Source organism: Tachypleus tridentatus, chromosome 13 (genome assembly GCF_004210375.1).
Source record: "Tachypleus tridentatus isolate NWPU-2018 chromosome 13, ASM421037v1, whole genome shotgun sequence".
Lineage (NCBI taxonomy): Eukaryota > Metazoa > Arthropoda > Merostomata > Xiphosura > Limulidae > Tachypleus > Tachypleus tridentatus.
In genome coordinates, this window is record NC_134837.1 from 181,274,465 (window position 1) to 181,298,143 (window position 23,679).

Genomic DNA, 23,679 nt, shown 5'->3' on the forward strand with positions numbered 1-23,679 from the left:
TTACAGAGGATGGCAGAATCAAGTTCTGCAAGAGCAGTGATAGAGGGCCAGTTTGCTTGAACCAGCTACCACCATGGCATGAGGGTCAGGTGGCATCGACTATGGCCAGTCTTTCTCAAAATTATTGAAAAATGATCACTGCCTTGTGGGTTATTGTCAACCTTCCATGAAAAGTGGGGGAACAGTGAAGGGGAGCAAATTGAGAGATCAATAGTAGTAAAGGACTGACTAGGTGCATGAAAATAAGCATAAGAACCAGCATTGAAAAGAGAAAGGTTGTGATCAGAGAGCATATACTCTATGGAGCAACCCCTCCCATCAATATTAGCACTTCCTTAGAGGTGAATGATGTCCATTAAAGTCCTCCAGGATTAAAAATGAGATGACAACTGTTCAATGAGAACATCAAGGTCTGATTGATCATAGGTCTCTCCAGGTAACAGGTAGAGAGAACAACCAGTGATGGAACAACACAAGGAATTAAGGATGGCCGAGTGTGCTGAGTAGCAAAGGGAGGGTGGGTACATACTGATCAACCATTAGTGCCACCCCTTCAACCACTCATCCATCACACAGCCTGTCATTTCTGTATAAAGAAAACTGCTGAAAAGTGACTGTATTGGCAGGTTTCAGAAATGTTTCCTGTATGGAAAGACATGTAGAATGGTAGGAAGCAATTAGTGCTTTGATGTCATACAGATTAAAACTTAAACCTCAACAGTTCCATTGTATCAAGGTGGTCATTTTATTTACATGTAGGCAAATTGGGTGGAGAGCCCTTTTGTTTATGACCACATCTTTTTCTTTTCTGTCTTTATTTGAGGGAGGCCTATTGACCTCCATGGATCCTGCACTGGGTTGATTGGGCAGGTCTTCATTGTTGGAAGAGAATTCCAGTGACTGAGGATGTGAACAAATGATCGTTTTGCATCTTGAAGTGGGAGAAGATGTACCCAAGGAAATGCCTATACCTGGAACCAAAGGAAGTGGATCTTGGGGTTTGCTGGAATGCTTGTTAGGAGCAGAGATGAGTGTTGACATTGATTCATCAACTTTTTTAACCATGGAGGTCAAAAGACTTTTTATTTGGTTTGAGAATGATTCTTTTGGAGGCACATAGAGATCCGTCCACACTCCCACTGTAGTAGTGGAATGAAATACAACAGTATACATCCGAGATAATCGAGCCTCAGGGTAAGTAATGTTTTGAATTATTTTCAAATGCTGCACCTCTTTTTCTTCCAACCATTTAGGGCAAGAATGAAAGTAGGACAGGTGAGAGCAATTGCAGTTGACACAGTGAGAGTCCATTTCACATGTATGGCCATACCTTGCAATTAAGATAACCTGCCTTGATGGTGGCAAGTGGAAGTGATGATGTAAATGTCAGAATGAGGTCAGCACCTAATTCCATCTTTGCAAGCGGAGATACTACTCACTGCAGAAACTCATTGGGTGAAGAAACCAGCGAGAATCTTTGACTCAGGGATGTTCTTCAAATCCCTCTCAACAGTAACTCTTCATGATAAATTCAAAGTAGCATGAGGTGTAACCTTAATAGGATTATCCTTAATTGCCTTTGAATGCAAAAGGAGATCACTAAGTTGTGATGTGGATGTTGCTATCAATATGTCACCAGAGCAAAGCTACTTTACTAACTTTGAAGAACCAGCAAGTCCCTATAGTTCCTTCTGAATGAAAAAGGGAGACATCTGCCCTGAAGGTTTTTCTGAAAGAGAATGTAGTATAAGAGAATGAGGTACAGGTATTGCAAATGCCAAAGATTGCTGCTAAGAATCTTCAAGATGAGGTCATTTACTTAAGGACTATTTTTTTTTCACTAGTTAAGTTTTTATTTGGAGGATCCATAATAAAAAAAATTATACTTTGGTGCTCACTGACCCCACCCACCATGGAGCCAGGGTTTCATGAGCACTATACCCAAACACCAGCAACAGATACAATGTCCACAACAATGGCACTTGGTTGACCCTAGCCCAGGTGGACCAGCCTAATTACCCTAGGGGCACCACCCCAAGGCTTCCCATCTACAGGAATTCAAAGACAAAGTGGTGTGTTAGAGTTGGGCCCTTCAACCACCAAGATCCTCTTCTCCCCTTCATGGGTCACCACGCACGGCAAACATGTAGGTGGATGTTAGATCCCAGAGAAGGTAAACTGAAAGAACAGAACCTTCCCTGGATGGTCCCCTCACCACGTACAAGAATTTACACCAAGGGGTGATATTAGTTCTCAGCTTTGTGAAATTTATAAGGATGAAGAAATAAGTGTATAGCACTGCTAGAAATGAAGAATGAAAAACTGTATGCTAAAGTTCGAAACAATACAAGTTTTACATACATAAAATGTTTAAAGATTACAAAAATGAGATATTTCATACAGTTGATACGATTATGATTGAAACTTTGATTAGATTACAAGATTCTAAAACTAGAAGAAATGATATATTTAAATATGCATGTGAAGTGTCAAACAGTAATACTGATTTAAAGTTGGACACCAATCTCTTTAGTAAAAAAGGGATATCATTAAATGCAATGCAAGGTATTTTATCTAGACATAATGGAACTTAAAAATATTGGTATATCACCTGTTGGTACTTAGTGTAAAACTTTAAAAAGAGGTATGAATTGTTGTATCATATATATATATATATAAATATTGTAATACTGGGCATAAATAATATTTATATAATGGGCATATCTGAAACCAGATTAACCAACAACAACAACTTTTGTGCAAAAGGATATAATATTTACGGTAAGGACAGAGATAACAATAAACATAAAATAGGGATAATAATTTTATATTGTATAAGATCAGAAGTAAACATCTAGAAGTAGATTACAGTATTATTTAGTTATCAATGCATGTATTTCAAATATTAGGATTACTAATATTTATATTTCACAGATTAAAATGTATTTTACAAATTGAATATGTTGTAACAATAATTCACTAATTGTGGGTTATTTGTACAAGTAAACAAATGCTTTTAGCTGTAAGCAAACTACTATAAAGGGAGGATATATATTTAATATTATATATTCACTTCATCAAATTATCCTTATCACTGAACAGTAAAACAGATATTACTACTGGCAAAACACATATTCTAGAAGATATTTGGTCATCTACCAAATTAGCCATGCTCATATATTTGTAATTTTAAAGTTGGACCTCATATTAGTAGTGATTATTTCAATAATATATAAAACACACATAAAATGATTTAATTTTTGAAGAAACCATAAAATTAAAGATTTTCTAAGAAATTTTGTATGGACTTAGACATAGAAAAGATTTTTCTAAAAGTAATTTTTGGAAGAAATTTAAGAATTGCATAAATAATAATTCTGATAAAAATAAATAACCTGGAATTACATTAAATAATAAAACTGCTAAAACTGAAAAAGAAAAGGTTAAAGATTTAATGCAAGATATCATTATTTATAATAAATAAAATCCAAAAATAGTTAGAAAACAGTTAATGAAAGAATAAACAATAAATGTAAAAATATTCATTTTCACAGTAAATATTAATGACACAGAAAATGATACTTTTGAAAATAATCTCTTAAAATTTAATACTATCACATATGATGAAATATCTAAAACTATAAAAACTACCAAAAAGAATACTGCTCCAGAAACAGTAATAAAGTTATTTATCTTTTTATTTCAAAAGCCTGGCTATATACTCCAGTTTTGGAAGCCTAGCATTATTACAATAATCACTCAACAGCTAAAGGCCCGTAAGCATGTTGAAATTATTTTTAAAAAATATATCAAGTAACAGAATAATTGAATTCCTGGAAACAATAATAAATTTATGTTAAGTTTGCTCTCGGCAAAATCTTCAAACATCAGATCACTTAGTCGGACTTACTGAGTCAAGAGCTGATGGTTTCAATTATAAAAGCCCGACTGGTGATATTATGCTAGATATTGAAAAAGTCTTTGATAAAATATGGTATAAATTGGTTACTATATAAACGCATACATTATTTTAACCTGCCATGTTCACTTATAAGATAAACAAATAATTATTATAAATATGGATAATACAATTAAGAAAAATGATGATTTGTAAAATAGCTTTTCATCTGAACCACGAGTCCCACAAGGTACTGTTTTGAATCTATCAATTTTCAGTTTATATACCAATGGACAGTAAATACCTAGAAACTAACACTGGTTATATTAATATTGCACAGTACAAAGAAAATATTAATTTTTAAGTTACCAATCATTTGATAAAAATAATAATTCAAAATTTTTAATTAGCTTTAAGTGATTTATAGCTTTAGTGATTATGGAGAGTGTATTTAAAACTGATGAAACTAAATTTTTAATTTTGTATAGAAAAAACAATGCATCTAAACAAAATTCATTCAACATCCAAAAACCAAATGTTAAAATATAAAATACACATTAGATTTTAATTGGATGTGCTAAATATTTAGGAGTTGTATATGGTAAGAAATTAATAGTTCATGTTAAAAAAAAAAGTTGGTTTAGATTTAAAATGTTAAAGAAAATAATTACAAAATATGGAGAATGTAACAGTAAATTTATAATTAAGATTTATACAATATTTATAATACCAGTTCTTGAATATGTAGCTTGTGCATGGTTTAACATTGACTATTTTCATCTAAAAATATTACACATTTAATAAAATAGCATACTATGACTAGCTATGAGGTCACCCTTAAATATATTTGTAAAACTTGTGCATCAGCAGTTCTTTTGTCAACTTGGGATCAAAGATTAAAATATCTTATTCAAAAGTATTAGAAAAAATAGTGATTTTATATCTATTAAAGGATAATACAATGTTTACGAAATATAACAAATACAATTCTCTATTTATAGTTATGGAAGCAAAATATCTTTTTAGAATTTTAACTTGTGTCTAAATACATTTCTGTGTTATTCATGCAGCCCAGAATAAACTCTTCCTGTTGATTAAAAACAAATGAAAAAGAATGAGATATTTTAAAAAAACAAAAGATACTGGAGGGACATGTCAATATGTGTTGAAATATATAGAGGTATCTCAGTTAAGCATGAAGTTGAAATATTGTATTCTGGTTTGTCAATATGTATAGCATGTTTCTCATTAGCTGATTATGCAGAAAACCTTACAAGAGAAAAAAGAAAAAAATATTTTTATATAAAAAGTCAGAATGCCACCACCTCATGCAACTCAGAGTTGCAGAATGAAAATTTATTTAGATATTTCCATTTGAAGTTAAGAAATTCACACTTAAACAATATAAAAATTTGAATTCAAAATATGTTTTGATGCCAAGTTTATTAAATATGCTTTTAGTAAAGTAGTTGAATTATATATGTAAACTTGTAAAACAATCATAACAAGTACACTTGAAAGATTTAGATAATTTAAGGATAAAGGTCATTTCCTTTCTAATTTTGATTACCAAAAACACAATTCTTAGTTTTAACTTTATTTACAAACAAGCTACAGAAATAAAAGTTATGGTAATAGATTTTGAAAATAACTACATAGCTTAATAAAAACAACTGATAATTTATTTACAGTAAATATTTCTTATCACAAACTATTATATATATAATACAATGTCATAAAAGTAATGTATGAAATTTGATGGAGAAACTTTGTAAAAAGAAAAAAGGGCAAAAATATGTCATCTGTTTGCTGAAACATTTTATCATCTACTGTGTAATTTGTTAATATACATCTTGTGTCAATTACCCATGCATTATCTAATATTTCTTAATATTAACAAGAAAACTAGAACAAGACAGTCTATAAAAACAGCATATCACTAAAGCTGTCATCAAAATAAACTAGAGCAGCTAGTTTTATTTCACTTGCAATCAAGAATTAACCATTGGTTATCTTTGAAACATACAGTGGTGGATTCTTAAGAAGAAACAATAAGAACCTTAAACAATGTAGAAGTGAAATTCTATTATTAATGATGCTATATGGCTACAGTAATAACTGTAAATCTAAAAACAAAGATTTTGGACTTTGTGCACTTACTCTGTTCGAGGTGGATGAGCTGCTCCATAAACAGGTCTTATGCTATAGATCAAAAGAACAAAGAGCCTTAAAAATGGTGAACTAGTATCCTTTGTTACATATTATAAAGCATCTTTTATTCAGCTGAGTGATAAGTTTTTTATTAAACAATTTAGGCAGTAAGAAGTTACCAAATGCACATTGTCTTAACCAGGAAGTCACTGCAGGTAAACAATAAAAACAGGCATGTACACATGTTAATACTATGTCAGCTGAAACAATAACAGCATGCAAATGAATTTGTACCTTCACACGTGTCATAAAATAACTCAGGTGTTACAAAAGTCTTGTTAAGAAGGTATGCGTACAGTACATACACATCTCCAAACAGCTAATTTAAACTTGAATCCATTTGAGTAACTGGTCTAGATTGCTACTTAAACTAGTTTTTTGTTGTTTTTTTTGCTTCTTTATTTTGCAAGGTCAACTTTATTATTCAACTTTCAAGTTAACTGTAGCTTTTAAAACACCTTTAATTTCCACAACAAAATAACAGGCCTTTAAATTAATTAACACCATTTGTTAAATTTAAACATTATTGAATATCTTATCAACTATAAAGTGGTATAATTAACAAAATATATCAACAACTATCATCTGGAAAGAATTATTTCTAGTTCATCTTCCATTTCCTATTTCATTCACAGTTATTACTAATGAAGAAAAATTTTTTTTCCTTAAAAAACCTTTTTGGTATTATCATTATTTGAAAAGTTGCAATATGTAAACATAATAACAATAAAAAATAGTGTTTAATAATAAGGCAAAACATACAACTTGCATTCACTTTGTAACAACAGTCCTACAAATACTTAGTACCATTCCCAATTTGTCCCCAAAGAAGAAAGGTCCACCTTTCAAAAGCACTCGGGTTATAGGGTTTTTATTCATTTCTATCAAGATTTCTTGAACCTACATGTTTTTCTGACACCATAAATACTTAATACCAAAAAAGTTTTTACCAAAATGGTTTATCTTACACTTTTGACAACAGTATTTTAAGATTATAATGATTTAGTTTTGCCTCAAGGACACTTAATGCATCAGCAGTCAGAACATGACAATGTAAATAGTAAAACAGTGTGTAACTAATGTCCTTAACTAGGAGACTTGGCACTTGTCCAAAAAATTTTTTTTTTCTTAAACATTTTGCTGGTTTGATATGAAGTCCTTTACTCACCATTAGTAAATTAAACCATTAACACTATATGAAATTTCGACACTGTTTAACATATTCTCACCAAATGTAAGTAATTAACAATATATAAACAACTTTTTATTTACCAAAACTAACTTCTAGTTTAACTTGCAATTTAATTCAGCAAAACAAAGAACAAATTAGGCCTCTATGTCATTCATGAAATATTTAATTGCTTTACTAAAGTTACACATTTTGGCAGAGAAAATGAAACTTAATTATAAACTTTATTTTTTAATAGTTTGTGAGTATGACTAAATGAATAGTCTAGTCATATGATTGTTTCTAGATTCCTTGGAGTAGAAAAAAGTTGTTTGGATATTACTTGAAGTATTTATCCTTTATTCTTAGTTACTATCCAACATCTAATGTTTAATTATCTTTCTAATTTCTACCTACACTGGGGTATTCTCAGTTTGTCCTGACTTCTCGCAGAATTAAATTTATTTTAAACATTCAAAGGGGGCTAGTTTCTTATAAAAATAAGAAAATGAATGGGTGTAAGGTAGGCTTAGAAAGGATATAAAGGATAAAATTTTAAAGCATTTAATAAGTCTAAACTGATTGCAATAACAGATTAGAGGATTACAGAATATATCATGAGGTAATTAGAAAATCTGAACGACTACAAAGAAAGAGTTGTCTGAAGAGTTAAAAACAGGATTTCTTTCAATACATTGAGAATAGGATCTATGAAGGATTGCCAAAAAAGTTAATATCTGGTGGTTATGAGACAGCTTAATTATTAAATTATACTCTTTCTTTAGTTTTTACTACTAATGATTTGAGCAATATTCCTAATCAAATCAGCTGCTTCATAAAAACAAGGTTAAACAATATCACATTCGTTCTCAGCTTGCTAAGAAAACAAGGAAAAGTTATAGAATAATAAAGCTCCTAGGAGAGATATTTACCCTAAGATTTTAAGGAGATTAAAGACAAGATATGCAAGTCATTTGCTACTAGTTTTTCTAGGTCCTAGAGCAGTGTTCAGGTACCAGAAGACTGGAAGTTACTCCCTTTCCAAAGGAAGTGATAAAAAGTGAAAATTTTGAAATTCTGATAAAACACACTTTGAAAAGAACTATTTGAACAAAGTTTAAAATTTGTGTTGAATAGTCATTAGGGTTTTACTTGAATAAAATATTATTTTATTAAACTTCTCTCATTCTCTGAAAATGTAGAAAACCTGGGTTTTAAGAAAGCATGTGACAAGGTGTTACATAACATGCTTGTCAAAAACTCTTAAGTGTGGGAGGTAAGTTGACTCACTTGATAGAAAAATGACTGGACAGAATAAATCAAAGGGTTTATTAACAGAGTTCAGTCAGACTAGATTAATGTCATAAGTGGGATACCTCAGGACTCAGCATTACAATTTTTGCTTTTTTGGTTCACATCAATGGCACAGCTGATGATATTAAGGTTTTGAGTGTTACTATCTAGGAGGGTGCTGATGCTTTACAAAAGGATTTAGATCATTTGTTGGGTTGGATGAATAAACAGAAGATGTCTTTTAATGTAATAAGTGTAAGATAATGTATATAGATTATTATTATAATTTCAACTGTATGAGTAGCTTGAATGGTAATAACCTCAGCAGTATTAAGAAAGAAAGGGATCTTTGTGTTCTGGTTGACCAATCACTTAAGCCATCCAAGCAGTATGCTGTTGCTTGTGGTGAGGCAAATACAGATTTTATATTAAATCTACAAAAATACTGAATAGAAGTCTAAAGAGATAACAACTGTATACATGTCCTCAGTCAGGCCACATTTGGAGCACTATGTTCAGTCTTGGCTCTCTGTCTTAGGAAGGGCATAGAATTGTTGGAAAGAATTCAATGGAGGATAACAACCAGGATGGAGAAGTTATCATACAAGGAAATATTTCTGAAATTTTCTTCTCCAGAAAAAATAAAAGTTAGAGAGTATCCAACTGAGGCATTTAAGATTGTTAAGTGAACTTGAACTAATAGAGTTAATGCATTATCTTTTGTCACACTTAATGATGGAAATGATAGGACTATGAGACATAGATATAAAATTATTTAAACTGAGATGATATATTTTTTTATAACAAAGTTATTGGCCTATGGAATGAACTGCCTTAAGATATTGTTGAAGCAGTAAAACTAAGTGAGTTTAATGGAAGACTTCACAAGTCATTTAACAATAAAGTTTTACTTTTAGTTTGTTTGTTTTTTTAATAGCTTTGTTTAATGGGCAGAATAGTCTAGAAAAACCAGCAGTTTCTTTGTTCTATAAAAATGTTACATTAGAATAAGATTATTTATCTGGTTAAGGCACATCTAGCCAGATCAATAAGGAAAAGCTAAGACTATAAAATATCCTCTTTTCTTAAACAGCTTATTTATTTTATTTATACTTCACTTCATTGATAAATATTCACATGAACAATAAATATAAACAGAAAAATAATAGAAAAGCTTTCTGTAAAAAAGAAATGATACTGGTGGTTGACAACCGTAACCATACTACACATTACAAACTTCTGAAATTATAGGGGAATGAGTGAGGAGATGGAAGGAGGGTAAGAAGTCTGATTCATTGGCCAGAAACTTTTGGATGGACTAGAGAGGACAACAGAATGTACAGGAAATCTGTACATAAATCATGCATTGTAGTTTAAAAATAAGAATTTTAGAGGTTAGCCAGTCATCAAAAAGGTTTGAAGTACTTTGTCATTAGGTGAAACCAGTCATTTCCTGAAGCACCTTGGTCACCTAATTTAAATTCCTCATGCATTTTCAGTACTATTTGTCATGATGTATTTAGCAAAAGAGTTTGAAACAAATTGTATAATATCACAACTGTGTGCTAGTTCTTCCAACTGTGGAATTTTTCTCAGATCATGAAAAATCAAGCAATCCAGTTTGAAATAAATGTGAGAGTCTAGTAACTGTAAAAAATAACCAATTAATTATTTCTTTCTACTGCTCAGGTCTTAGGCTGCAAATAATATTTTAAGCCAGTCTTTAATAACTTCTGATCAGAACAAAATGTGCAATAAAAGTGAAACTAAATATTATGCTGGTAATCAGTATAGTTAGTTAAATACACTATTCTTACATTTCTGCTTATAAAAATAGAAAGCATTACTTTATAAAGTGGGTACTGTTACTGCTAATGATACTTTAGGCTGTAATGTATCCTTAATTTTTAATATGTTCAGACATTAGTTTGTGATATTTTCCTTGTAGAGGTGATTTTTAAGCTATTAACAGATTTCATGTTTTCTTGTTTCCTCTCAATAAGTCTTAAGACTTCAATTTCTTATCTAGTTTTCTAAATCTTATTTTTCTTTGGTAAACTGAGAAGGAGTTTAGCAGTAATTTTATTATTTTTGTTTAAATTACATTTTCCAAATTATACAACATAGTCTTTCTTCTGACTTTTTTTATTGTTATCTATTACTGTAAACAGTTGACAATTTGCTGTGTAGTTATGTTTCAGACATAAATAACTTTAATCTTTCACTTACAAAATATATGCACCATCACTGAAAATACACATATGTAAGTAAAGAACATCATCATCAGAAACCTTATGACAAGTTGGTGTCTGAATTCACCGATTAAACTGTTCATATCATATTTACTTTGCACAAAAACAAAACATAATTTAATGACTTCATGATTTATGTACCCAAAAAAAAAAAATTACAAAATTCTACACTTCACATGTGCATACAGAGAAAACAAAATAAGGAACTTAATCCTATATATATATATATATATACACCTCTAAGTGCACATGTTTTTAACAATACCTTCCAGGTACATTCCTTAAATTCTTCTTCCAAAATGCACTTCTACCATCATTTGTAGTACTTTCAGTTCCTTGCATAATTGGCAAGGTAACTTAACAAATATGGGGATCTGGAAAAGAGATTTTCAAAACTTTTATGTTACATGGTATGCAATTTGAATGACATTTCATCACTTTAAGTTATAACAATACTAAATGATCAACTTCTGTTATTTCTTTCATCTTTGTATTCATTACATGCAAATCAAAATAAATCACATATGAAGCTAATATTGTGTTAAAATACTCAAGAGCTCTTTGTACACAATCTATAGTTATTACTTACTTATACATTATTTATAAAGCATGTTTGTATTTCATATGCTATCACTTACTTCTTATTAAATCTGAATGTAATGTTGAAGTCTTCTTACTTATGGCACTTTATAAAAATTGTGCATGATAATATGGAATTATAACAAAAACTACAGGTGAGTTACTTTCATTTACAATTCATACTATCAATATAACATAAATACATTTTAAATCAAGTGATTAAACAAATTTCTTTTCATCAGTAAAATTTCTCACAGTTTTGATGAGCTATTACTAACTTGAAATGTACATATATAATCCATTTAACAGAAATGCAACCCTACAGCATATACACGTTTCTCAAGTAATTCAAATCAACAATACTAATGCACTTGCAAATGTAAAAATATAACATCACACAAATAGAGGTGCACACAGTAAAACTTATACTTTCATCACACACCATTATGTCACACAAAGGAATGAAAAAATAATGTCTGTCATTTTCAGTGGTGGAGATAATAAAGACAGAAATAAGTATCATACATGTAGATACAGAAATGAAGAGACCGACCATTATGCATCACTGCCCCCCTCCACTTTTTCATACTGATAATGTTAAAGCATAAAAACTGTGTGTGTGTGCACGTGCATGTATGCAAGTGTAAATATGTACATATGTGGCAAATAGATTACAAAATAGTTATGCACAAAATGTTTAACACTGAGTAATAACCAACAATATTCTCACATTTACTCTTGATGAAGAGAAACCCAGTTGAAATAAAAATGTATCTCAGAACGGCTGGTGTAAGTGTTAACACTTTTACTAATAAAAGAGAGAACGTTTCAACCTCCCCAAAGTTGATTTGCCCAGCAATCGTTGGTTGCAAACTCTCTCTTTGTTTACCTGAAGATGACCTGGGAAGGTTGAAATGTTCTCTGCTTTATTAGTAAAAGTGTTATTACTCATACCAGCCATTCTGAAATACATTTTCCAATTTATATTAGTGTTATCAGCACCGTGGCTTCCATTTAATTGTTGAAATATTTCAATGCAAGATATCACATTTATTTTAACAATAAAAGCTTTACAAATTCTATTAAGTTTTAGATGGTCTAAAGACATAAAGTAATACACTACACATTTCTTTACGCCCACATTTCACCTCCAATTTCCTTATTTAATCTAAACAGTCCAAATGTCACCTACGAAATGTTCAGTGTGATTTTGAATGCCCCTCTGGGTTATTATAATGTATATAAACTTTATGAATACTGAAAGTGTATTACTAATAGTAATACTACAACATTATATTGATTAATTGTGAATATTTTTAAGCTTGTTTATTTAAATAAATCAAGATTGTTAAATATTCTTTTTTAATATCCCGCTTAAATTATTATTTTTTAAAATACTTTAACATGTTATCTGATATTACTTCACAGCATTAGCCACTCGGTTGATTTTACCTTTTTAAGTTCAACAATTGGCATGAACTTCATTTCAAAATATTAAGTTGAAAAGATTATTACAAAATGAAACGTTTTTGAAGATTCAGATTGAACACCGTAGTAAACCTACAATAACCCTATCAATCCTAATAAATCCTGCTAATTTAAGTTCTAGTTACATTACGTTACTTACCGGTGCGATGGTTCTATTTTACAACCACTGCCAACTCAGTCGAGAACAAACTTATTAACAGTGATACTGACACACTTCCTATCAAACTTCAGACTTCATGTCACCTTTTCCAGTTATTGTTACATAACTTGCCTTTTATTTAAACAGAGGTACTTATTTTTAAAGTAACTCTAGCGTATGTTTTACAAAATAAAAACAATAACGTTTTGAACTGATCGTAGACTGAAAATTATAGTATACACATCACAACATTCCACCATCTTGAATACTATAATTTATAAAGCGCCCTCTTCACCTTGAAAATAAAATGTAAATATCGAATAGTAACAGATTACAACCGTTGGATTGTGCAGATGAGGAACTATTGGAGAGAAAGAAAACAAAAGTCAGAGAATAATACGAATGATAAACTTAAGGATGTTGTAGTTTTAGATGATACTTTGACAAGGCTTGTGGTTAAGATTAGATTATGCTACCCAGAGACACGAGTGGGAGATATAACTGACAAAACAAGAGACATAACAAAAAATGTTTCTTTCTTTTTGTTGAATTTTGTGCAAATATACACGAGGGTTATCTGAGCTGCTAGCCATCGCTAATTTAGCAGTGAAAGACTAGAGAGAAAGCAGCTGGTCATCACCACCCGCCGCCAATTCTTGGGCTTCTCCTTTACCAATGAATAGTAGGACTGTCCGTAAGTTTTTAACGTCCTCATAGCAGAAAGGGAGAGCATATTTGGGGGGGGGGCGAGGATTCAAAACCGCGGCCCTAAGACTGCAAGTCAAGCACCCTATCAATCTGGTCATGCTAGGCTCTTAATAGGGCTAAAAATGATAAAGTTTTTGTTGTGTACGTAGGGGGCTAATGATATTAACAAAGATAAGTCAAAGGAGCTAATTGATAAGTACAAAGGGTTGATAATGCCATTTAAAGAAAAAGGAACAAACTCAATTGTGTCATAGATAATCCCGAGAATTAATTGTGGAGAATAAATTATTAGTAGGTCACTAGGGCTGAATGCTAGATTTAGTTTAATATGTAAGGATGGACAGACTGGTTGACTGGACGTATGGAGTCAGTTTAATGGAAGAAGAGAGCTTTTTGGAATGGATGATTTACATTTAAATAGAGTATGGATTGACTTGTTTACAAAAGCTGTTAACTCAACTATATGACAGCTTTAAATTGCGACTAGACAAAGGTAAGAGCCAGCATAAACTAAATGCAAAAAATTAATATGTACACAAAAGTTGCCATAGGAATTTAGTACAAAATTAATCCTAAGGGTAGGCTTAATTGTTAATATTGTAATGCTAGAAGTACAAGAAGTAAAATTGATCACTTTAATATCAGTCTGGATATACCACTGTATGCCCCTGGGGGCAGTGCAGTCTGATAGAAATTTTGTAATCTAATGTTGAAATCTGATGATGAGGAACACTCTTTTAGAAAATAAAGTTTGGAGGCGGTATAAATAGGTAATAAAAGAAACTGTAGTTAGCAAAAGTCTCCCGCTAATACAGTGATAGGTCTACGGATTTACAACGCTAAAATCAGGGGTTCGATTCCCTTCGGTGGGCTCAGAAGATAGTCCGATGTGGCTTTGCTATAAGAAAAACACACATACTTAGCAAAGTTACGCGGTTTTAAAAGCTTTTGTTGTCGTCAGGTACAAGTAGTTTGTATAGGTATAGAAATATATGTAAGAAGGCTACAACCTTTTCTATAAATCATATTACACCAAAATTAAAGAGAGAGCTATTTTTATGCAACATATCCAAACCTTACATGAAATATAATTTACTGCAATTTTTAAAGAGTAAAAAAAAACCCGTCGCTATAAAACAAACGTACAGTACTGGGTTACGGACCATGAAGTTGATCATTGTGTAATATGCCTTAGTTTTCGGGTCACCGACGGAAGTAAGACTCAAAATACATTGGGATACACAGTCTATACACTTTAACCTTGACTTAGCCGGCCTCACATGTTTAAAAGAGAAAAGAAGTAAAAAGGAGCAGATGTGGGGCGTTGTATCCCCAACGGAATTTGGATTTTACTTCCTCCGGTACCTTAAAAAAGTCTGCTGGTGGTACAGCGGAAAGTTTACAGATTTATGATGCTAAAACAAGGAGTTTCATTCCCTCGGTGGACACGGCAGATAGCCCAATGTGTCTTTGTTATGAAAACACATACGCATCTGAAAAATCAGGACACATTACATAATTATCTTTTATACACTGCTGGCCAAAATCTTGAGGTCAATGAACATAAATAAAAAAATATGCATTTTGCGTTGTTAGACTCAACTACTTATTTGAGTAGAGCTTCGAAAGATAAAAATAAGAAAAGGTAAAATAGAGAGAGAGAAAGAATTATAGACATACACAATTAAAATGCTTTTTTGTATTGTTTTTTTAATTTTGCTTTTGTTGATCTTTGGTTCTTTGTTTAAATTTACATAGACAATAGTTTTGTTTGTTTCAATTTTGGTTAACAAGGAAGATATTTCTATTATTATTATTATGCTTAGAGAATCTAGTTTCCAGTTTTCTTTGGTTTCTCCGATGTCCAGTTGCTATTGAGTCATTTTATGATATTTTTATTTAGTAATGAGTTTAGTTTAGGGGCCAATTTCAAAGCGACTTTAAAGTTGACAGGAATTTTATGTTTAATGACAAGTTCTGTCTTAGTAGAAATTATTTTTGAACTAATTTCAGGGATGGATGACAAACTGTTGTTTTGTTTGGTTTATTGGTGTCAATTCTGCTCGTGGGAATTTTTTTATTGGAAATGATGCCATTCGTTTTGTCTGCATTGTTCATGGCTACAGTAACGACGCTTTTGTCAGCTCTTAGAACTTGAATGTTTGTGTCCGTATTCAACTTATAGATGCATTTCATTGCTTGCGAGATTACATTATTTACGAGTTTAGTTGACAGCGTTAATAATATTTTTAGATAATTCTTTAAAAGCATTGTTTAAAACACAGTTTTTGAACATTTCAGGAAACCACATTTTGTTATGATTACCTCATAAGCGTCTGATGGTCAAGTTTCTGGAAATTTTCTCTTATAGCTGGATGTTGTTTAAAGTAGAGAAGGCCTGTTGTTTTTTTCATGTAACCAGTCGTTTGTTGTCTGCTTTTTAAGTTACTTCAGACATGGAAACCACCTGGTGGTTGACGGTGAAGTTGAGACCTTTGTTGAAAAGTTGTGGTTCAGTGTCATATTCTGGGTGATCTCTTGACAACAAGACAAGGATGTATTTCATGGTTGAAAAGTTGTGGTTCAGTGTCATATTCTGGGTGATCTCTTGACAAAAAGACGTACCAACTTTCCATTGCGTTGAGGAAGAGGGAAAGTTGACTGAAGTTTATTCATCAATGTGATCTCACCCCACAAAAAATACATAACTGTTGTTTTTCAGTTATTCTGTTTTGTGTTTCTCCAATTTTCAATACATTATTTTCAAATTAACTCAAATTACTAACATATTTTTGAGGAAACAACTTCATAGTATGTCCTAAATTATTTTTATATCATAAACATCGAAAACCATTAATTAAAACAACTACCATTCTGCGTGCAGAATGGTAGTAAATTAAATGAAGAAAGGTTTGCGTTTACCGACTCTGAACTTGTCGACTTGATTTTATACCGTTTAATACTTGTGCAGTCCATATTGCATAATATTGGTTGTAGTGTGTTTAAACTGCTCTTTTACTAACGAGTAGTGGGATTGATTGTAACATTATAATTTCCTTATGACTGAAAGAACGAAAATGTTTAATGTGACCGAGATTCGAACTCGTGACCCTAAGATTGCAGGTCGAGCACTCTAACCATCTTGCCGTACTGGGGAAGTATGACGGTCCTTTTTAGTAGAATGGCCACCCCTCTACATTATCAGTTAAAATTTTTGTTATTTATGTGAATTATATATAATTATTGTTCACATGACACCGTGAATAAACACGTTGATGCGAGCGATTGCCAAAATACGACTTCGGTTTCTTGTTGTTTTTAAAGACGTTTGAGCTAAGGTACTTGGAATTTCTACATTAAACAAAGTAGATATTTTAAGAATGTTCACTTTTTTAAAATCTCAGACAATTGGAATTTATAGTTAAACTTCACCTATTTTCTATACTGTGTTATTACTTTACGGTGAGCGGCTTTGTTAAAAATGGACTTTCTTAACGTGGGTAAGATGAGGGCATTTTAAACGATACTAATACCCCTGTAAATTGTCATTCTTGTCCAATACTTACAATCTTTTGTGTCACTGTTCATTGTATTTGTTATCAGTTAAATGGGCCGTTTTACCAGCCTTATAGGTAAATTGGCCCCCTACCACAAGAAGTAAATGTTTCAGTATCAAAGTAAGTTCTACAATAAGTTATAATATGGAAATTGTAGCCGTAATTTGGTAAATTCATTTCAATCTTGATAACTTGCATTTTTGCGTGTGGGTCGCATGTTATAAGGGTCCTGTAACCAACAAAGTCATTCACCCAAAAGAATCTTCATGTTTAAATTATTTAGCAAAATATGTTTAAAAAAATGATAAAACTCCACGATTAATAGAAGTGATACCAACTACCAACCAAATACGGTTCAACTGTTAAGCACAAGTGTCAGCAGTAGCGGCGCCAGGGTATTTTCGTTGGGGTGGGCTGGGGCTGAGGTAAACTGTGGAGGGGCTTCCCAAAATGCCATCAATATGAAGTATAGATGGTAAATTATAATAATGTAGATAGCAAGGTACATTTCAGAAAGGTGTGCTATTTTGAACTGCGTTTTCAATGCAATTTTCATTGAAAACTCATATTCTGATTAATAATTCATTATTACAAATTAGAAATAATATGTTTATGAAAATATGCGTATATGTAAAAGAGGAAGCTCACCTAAATTTTACCCAAGGTAATAGATAATAATAAAGAAAATAAAGATTAGCTTAGATTGAACATTTAGTATACCATTAAGAATAAAGCTACAAATCAAAAGAAATATAACATAAAGACATAGTTTACATTGCAGAAACGAATTATCCCATGCGAAGTTAACAAACTCTGAAGAAAAGTAAGGTCACTATCAGGCTATCTTTCATCTTAATGAAGACGTTGAGTTCGAGAGATCTATATCTCTGTGATGTTAATTGTTAAGCAACAACGACGATTGTGTTTTCCATATTTTATGAATATATGTAGGTAACAATATTGGGGCGCTTGGCTCATTTGGGGGCTCAAGCCCCCCAAGCCCCCCATCCCCTGGCACTGTCACTGAGTGTCATTATATCTAAACATGAAGTAGTGTTTTCAGATCCACTGATAACCCTACGGGCAGTATTAGTTATTGCAACAACTGGAGCAGTGGCTGAAAATATTACGACAGTTGAAGAGAGCGACTTGAGACAAAGTTAGCAGTGAAATAAAAACAGAAATGTATTTATAATACAAACGACCCACACGCTCAGTACAGTAAGGTTTATTTACACAAATCCATAAACAATGGTTTTCTCTGAGGTCAGGAGAGAAATCATTGCCATCTGAAGGAAATCTTACTCAGACTAAGAGAGAGACCACCATATATATGAAATACAACAGGGTCATCTCAATAAGTACAAACTTTTACCCTTGTCAATTTTCGTTATCCCATAAGGAAATATGGGAAAGATATTAACTGGAGGCAACAAAATTTTTGGTTGGTGAAATACGATGTTCACCTTTCATGTAACGAACTTGTCACATCAAAGAAGAATGTTTCAGGCGAACGTTTAGTGAGGATTGGTTTGTTTGTTTTTGAATTTCGCGCAAAGCTACACAAGGGCTATATGCGTTCGCCATCCCTAATTTAGCAGTGTAAGACTAGAGGGAAGGAAGTCAGTCATGATCACCCACCGCCAACTCTTGGGCTACTCTTTTACCAACGAATAGTGAATTGACCGTTATATTATAACGTCCCCACGGCTGAAAGATCGAGTATGGTTGGTGCGACGGGGATTCGAACCTGCGACCCCCAGATTACGAGTCGAGTGTCTTAACCACCTGGCCATGCCGGACCTGTGTAGTGAGGACAACAGCCTATTAGCCACATTGTTGAACTAGGCTTACTCCAATGTTAAACATATATACGTACCTGCACGCGCTAATGTGTGAAAAGTTTCGAACATAAAACGTTCACTTCTATAAACTAAAAGGAAAATAATTGATTGTTTTGTTTCCCACACCACGTACTAATCATCAAAATAAATAACCTTTAAATTTATACAATAAAAACCCTTCAAAAACGGCGGAAAACAAAGCCTACCAAATTTCTATCCTTTGATATACATTTGTAACCTTGTCACCTGTAAGCAGACATAATACAAATAAAAAGTCTTCTAGCTTTGGAGAACCAAAGTCTATCATAACAATATCTCCTTTACTTAGTGTCTCTTCCCAGCATCCATTGATCACAGTTATTTTATATTCACATCAATTACATTATTGTGATAGTTCTCGTAAAACCACATTTCTTATAAAATACTGGACCATTGTTTAAAAACTTTACTTCATAATAAACAACAAATTAATTCCGCTAAATAAATCCTAGTATTAAAACTCTCTCCTTGACAAACTTTTACACAGGAGTAAAAGTGACGAAAGTTAAGAGCTATTTACTTCTACGTTAGCGATTGAATTAAACTAAAATGGAAACAGGCAAAGAAAAGTGGAGTATTATAGGAATTAGACATATGTAACTCGCGAAATGGCCAGATGGTTAAGGAACTCGACTTGTAATTCGGGGGTCGCGGGTTTGAATCCCCATCATACCAAACATGCTCGCCCTTTCAGCCGTGAGGGCGTTATAATGTTACCATCAATCCCACTATGCGTTGGTAAAAAAATAGCCCAAGAGTTGGCGGTGGGTGGGGATTATTAGCTGCCTTCCCTCTTGTCCAACATTGCTAAATTAGGGACAGCTAACGCAGATAGCCCTCGAATATCTTTGCGCGAAATTCAAAACAAACAAACAAACTCGCGAAATTCGAAGAAATCGAGCGTGACTGACTAACTGACCAATCACCACTTGGCTTTTATGATTATTTAACATTTACTTTTTCCAATCGGTATTTAAAGAATAGGCCTTAAAAGCTTGAATGATATAAATATCTATTAGAACACTATAACGAACGGTTGAAATAATCGAAGATTAACAGAATATTTAATACACCTACCACATGATATTTCGTATAGCTTTTAGTAAGTGTGTGTTTGTTTTCATCCAACTAGGTCTGATCTGTGAATATTAATTTTCCCAGCGAAATGTTTTATCTATTGCATAACGTTTCACTGCGTATGGTTTACTTCGAGAAAAATCACACGATGTTGGTTTTAACGACACAAATATATTTACTTAAAAGTCTGAATGTAATATTGTGAGACTTTTTCGGTTACTACTTGAAAATATTGTTACGCATTATAATTTATCTTGGACGAATCTCCGATTCTTCATGTTAACGAGTTACGATTTCAACTAGCTGGAAATTTCAATTTAAAAAACTAATTGTGTGTGTGTTTTTCTTATCCCAGAGCCATATCGAGCTATAAGCTGAGTCCATCGAAGGGAAAACTAATTTCATGTTAATATATATCAAATTTATGATATTTTCCAACAAGGTTGATACACACAATTTACTTTCTTAATATAAATGTATTTTAATACACAAACTACAATATAATTTATAATAACGGTTATTATAAATTGTTACGCGTTATAATTTATTTTGAATGAGTCTCCAATTTATTATGTTACAATCATATATATTAAGATTTCAATAGCTGAAAATTTTAATTTTAATATAGAATTTAATTAAATGTTAACATGTATCAAATTTATGATTTTTGCCAGCCCGATTGATACTCATAATTTTCTTTCTTTAATCCAAATATACTTTAATAAACAAATAAGTAACAATACATTTTATAATAACAATTACTAATAGTTATTACATATGATGGTTTATACACAAGAGTTTGACAGACTTACAAACAATACTGAATCTTATATCTGGTCTGGAACTGAGTATCTTAACGACGACCCAGATCCACAACGAGCAAATTAATTCTGAGTTGATATTGTCACACCTCGTTTAAGCTAGCTAGCTTGGTTCACCTCACACGACTGACTTTTTACTGAAGGAGATATTTAATAACCTCGTAGAAATACTAAAGTTCTTGGTTAATTTATTGAAGTTAAACGGTTTGTAATGTTCGAAATCTATAACGTTCCCGATCAAATTATGTAGTTTTCCTATTAATAAGCTTTAATCATAACTATAGCTTCCGAGGCCTATAGTACACTGACTGTAACTGACGAATAATAATCTTCTTCCATTACTGTCTCTCGGCATTTATACGAACCACCCGAGTTTCTCGAAATTTCAACAATGTTCGAAAATGCTGGCGCGTTTTCTTAAAAACAAATATTCTTGATTCTTACTCTCTAGAATATTCGACAAACTTCGAGACCATGCGGGACTTGCGCAATACACAATCAGGAACGTACGTCACATGCAAATTAGAAAACTATACTGAAACAAGTGTAGGTATTAAAATGAAGGTATAACAGTAAGTCCGTTACAAAATAATGATTTATATGCAAATGTTTTACAAACAATGCTGAGTCTTCTATCTGATCAGAAACTGAATATTTTATCAACGATTCACAATGTGCGAATTAATTCCATGTTCATATTGTTGTACTTCGCTTCTAGCCTCACGCCATTTACAAGCTGACTTTTCTAATGTTCTGAAAGAAATACTGACGCCCGAAGCATATTCACTGAAGTTAAACGGTTTATGATGTTCGAAATCTATAAACTTTCCTGGTCAAATATCTATAGTTTCCGGATTAGGAAACGTTTATCACAGTTTTACCTTCCGATATATTATACTGACTGTGGCAAACCAACAATATATAAATCTATCTCTCTGCGCTGCGTTGCTTACCTTTTATTAGCTTTAAGGCGAAATTCTCGAACAATACAAGTTACATACATTTTTAAATATATATTTAACTAAAACGAACATCGATATTAATATAAATATATAATAGTAAATCCGTTATAATATATGGCATGGCCTAGCGCGTTAAGGCATGCGCTTCGTAATCTGAGGGTCGTAGGTTCGCGCGCGAGTCGCGCCAAACATGCTCGCCCTCCCAGCCGTGGGGGCGTTATAATGTGACGGTCAATCCCACTATTCGTTGGTAAAAGAGTAACCCAAGAGTTGGCGGTGGGTGGTGATGACTAGCTGCCTTCCCTCTAGTCTTATACTGCTAAATTACACAGATAGCCCTCGAGTAGCTTTGTGCGAAATTTCAAAACAAACAAACGTTATAATATATACTAATTTTAAGCAGGAACAGGAAGTTTATGTGAGATGAAAAAGGAAGAAAAGTTGAAACTTGAGGGTTTAGATTGGGTGTTTAAAAGTATTGGTTACGACTAGAGGGAAAATATTCCATTATAAGGACCATTAACAATATAATACTTTTAAAGCTATTTGGTAGCTTAGAAAAAAGTGAGTATATAAATCTTAAGATTTCGATTTCTTTTACAGTTATTATGACAGAAAAATGAATCCCAAAATAAGAGTTCATTTTGATAGGTAAATGTTTTCAAAACTTTGGTTATTTTATGTGGCGCAGTTCAAAAACAACAGGTAAAAGGCGTGAAAAGGGAAAAGGATGAAAAATGGTTGAGTTATGAATAAATCATGTTTCTCACTTCACTAAAATCATTCCAAACTTTTTCAGTTATTAAGTTTTTTACTTTACTGTGTTTGAAAAATGTTTGTTTCAAGTTAAGCACAAAGCTACAAAAAGATCTGGCTGTGCTCTGCACACCGCGGATATCGAAACCCGATTTCTAGCAATATAAATTTATACAGACAGACTGTAAACATTTTTCCTACAACAATTCAACGGGTTACACTAGTAATTCAAATATGTTGATTTACAAGTAGCCATCAAAGATAAAAATTTGTTGAAATCAAAGCTCTGAAAGAGAAAATATCAGTAAAACCATTTTAGGGCCTACTTACTGTGGTTACATTTACACAAAGGTCATGTTACACTGTTGTTTTGTACAACGTGATTTGAATGTGTTGACTTACCCTCATCTCTGATAAATTCGGTTCTTCTGTATGTACAAAAATGAGATAAACTGCCCTTTACGGATTACTAAAACATTTGGTAAAGAGATGTGTGTGTAGAATATGTTATTATTTATTTATTATAACCCTCAGTGGCTCCGCAAAAGGCTGAGGGGTTATTACGTTAAAAATCAGAGTTTGATAGTTAGTCGTTTAGTTTTGCGTTTTACAAAAAACAAATTATTATTATTAACCTCGTCCTGGTAGTAACATTTCGAAACCTGTATGAGTTCTATGTTAGATTAACGTTTGATTATGTTATATGACACAAACGTTTCTGAAATATGAATTAGTGAAAATAATATAATTAATGCTTTCATCGCTAGTAAGCTGTAGCATCTTAAACTTCGTAAAAACATTATTAGAGCGTGTGTTATCTGACTTTCTAAATTCCTAATTTAACGGAAGTTGTCATCACGTGACTTAACTGTGTTTCCTTGAAGCAG

The 23,679-nt window shown here is 32.2% G+C and overlaps 1 protein-coding gene across 1 annotated transcript in view; it reads right to left on the minus strand.

Annotated features, from left to right (window-relative positions):
• The window catches only part of Tbc1d22 (TBC1 domain family member 22), a 46,189-nt gene extending 32,889 nt beyond the window's left edge, over positions 1–13,300 (minus strand). Inside the window, exons 1-3 of the mRNA XM_076481438.1 lie at positions 13,029–13,300; positions 11,088–11,196; positions 6,059–6,100 (exon numbers count right to left, since the gene is read on the minus strand). Coding sequence (XP_076337553.1) covers positions 6,059–6,100; positions 11,088–11,164 — 119 coding nt within the window. The 5' untranslated portion in view covers positions 11,165–11,196; positions 13,029–13,300. The remainder of the gene's footprint in view (positions 1–6,058; positions 6,101–11,087; positions 11,197–13,028) is intronic.
• Positions 13,301–23,679: the final 10,379 nt, after the last annotated feature.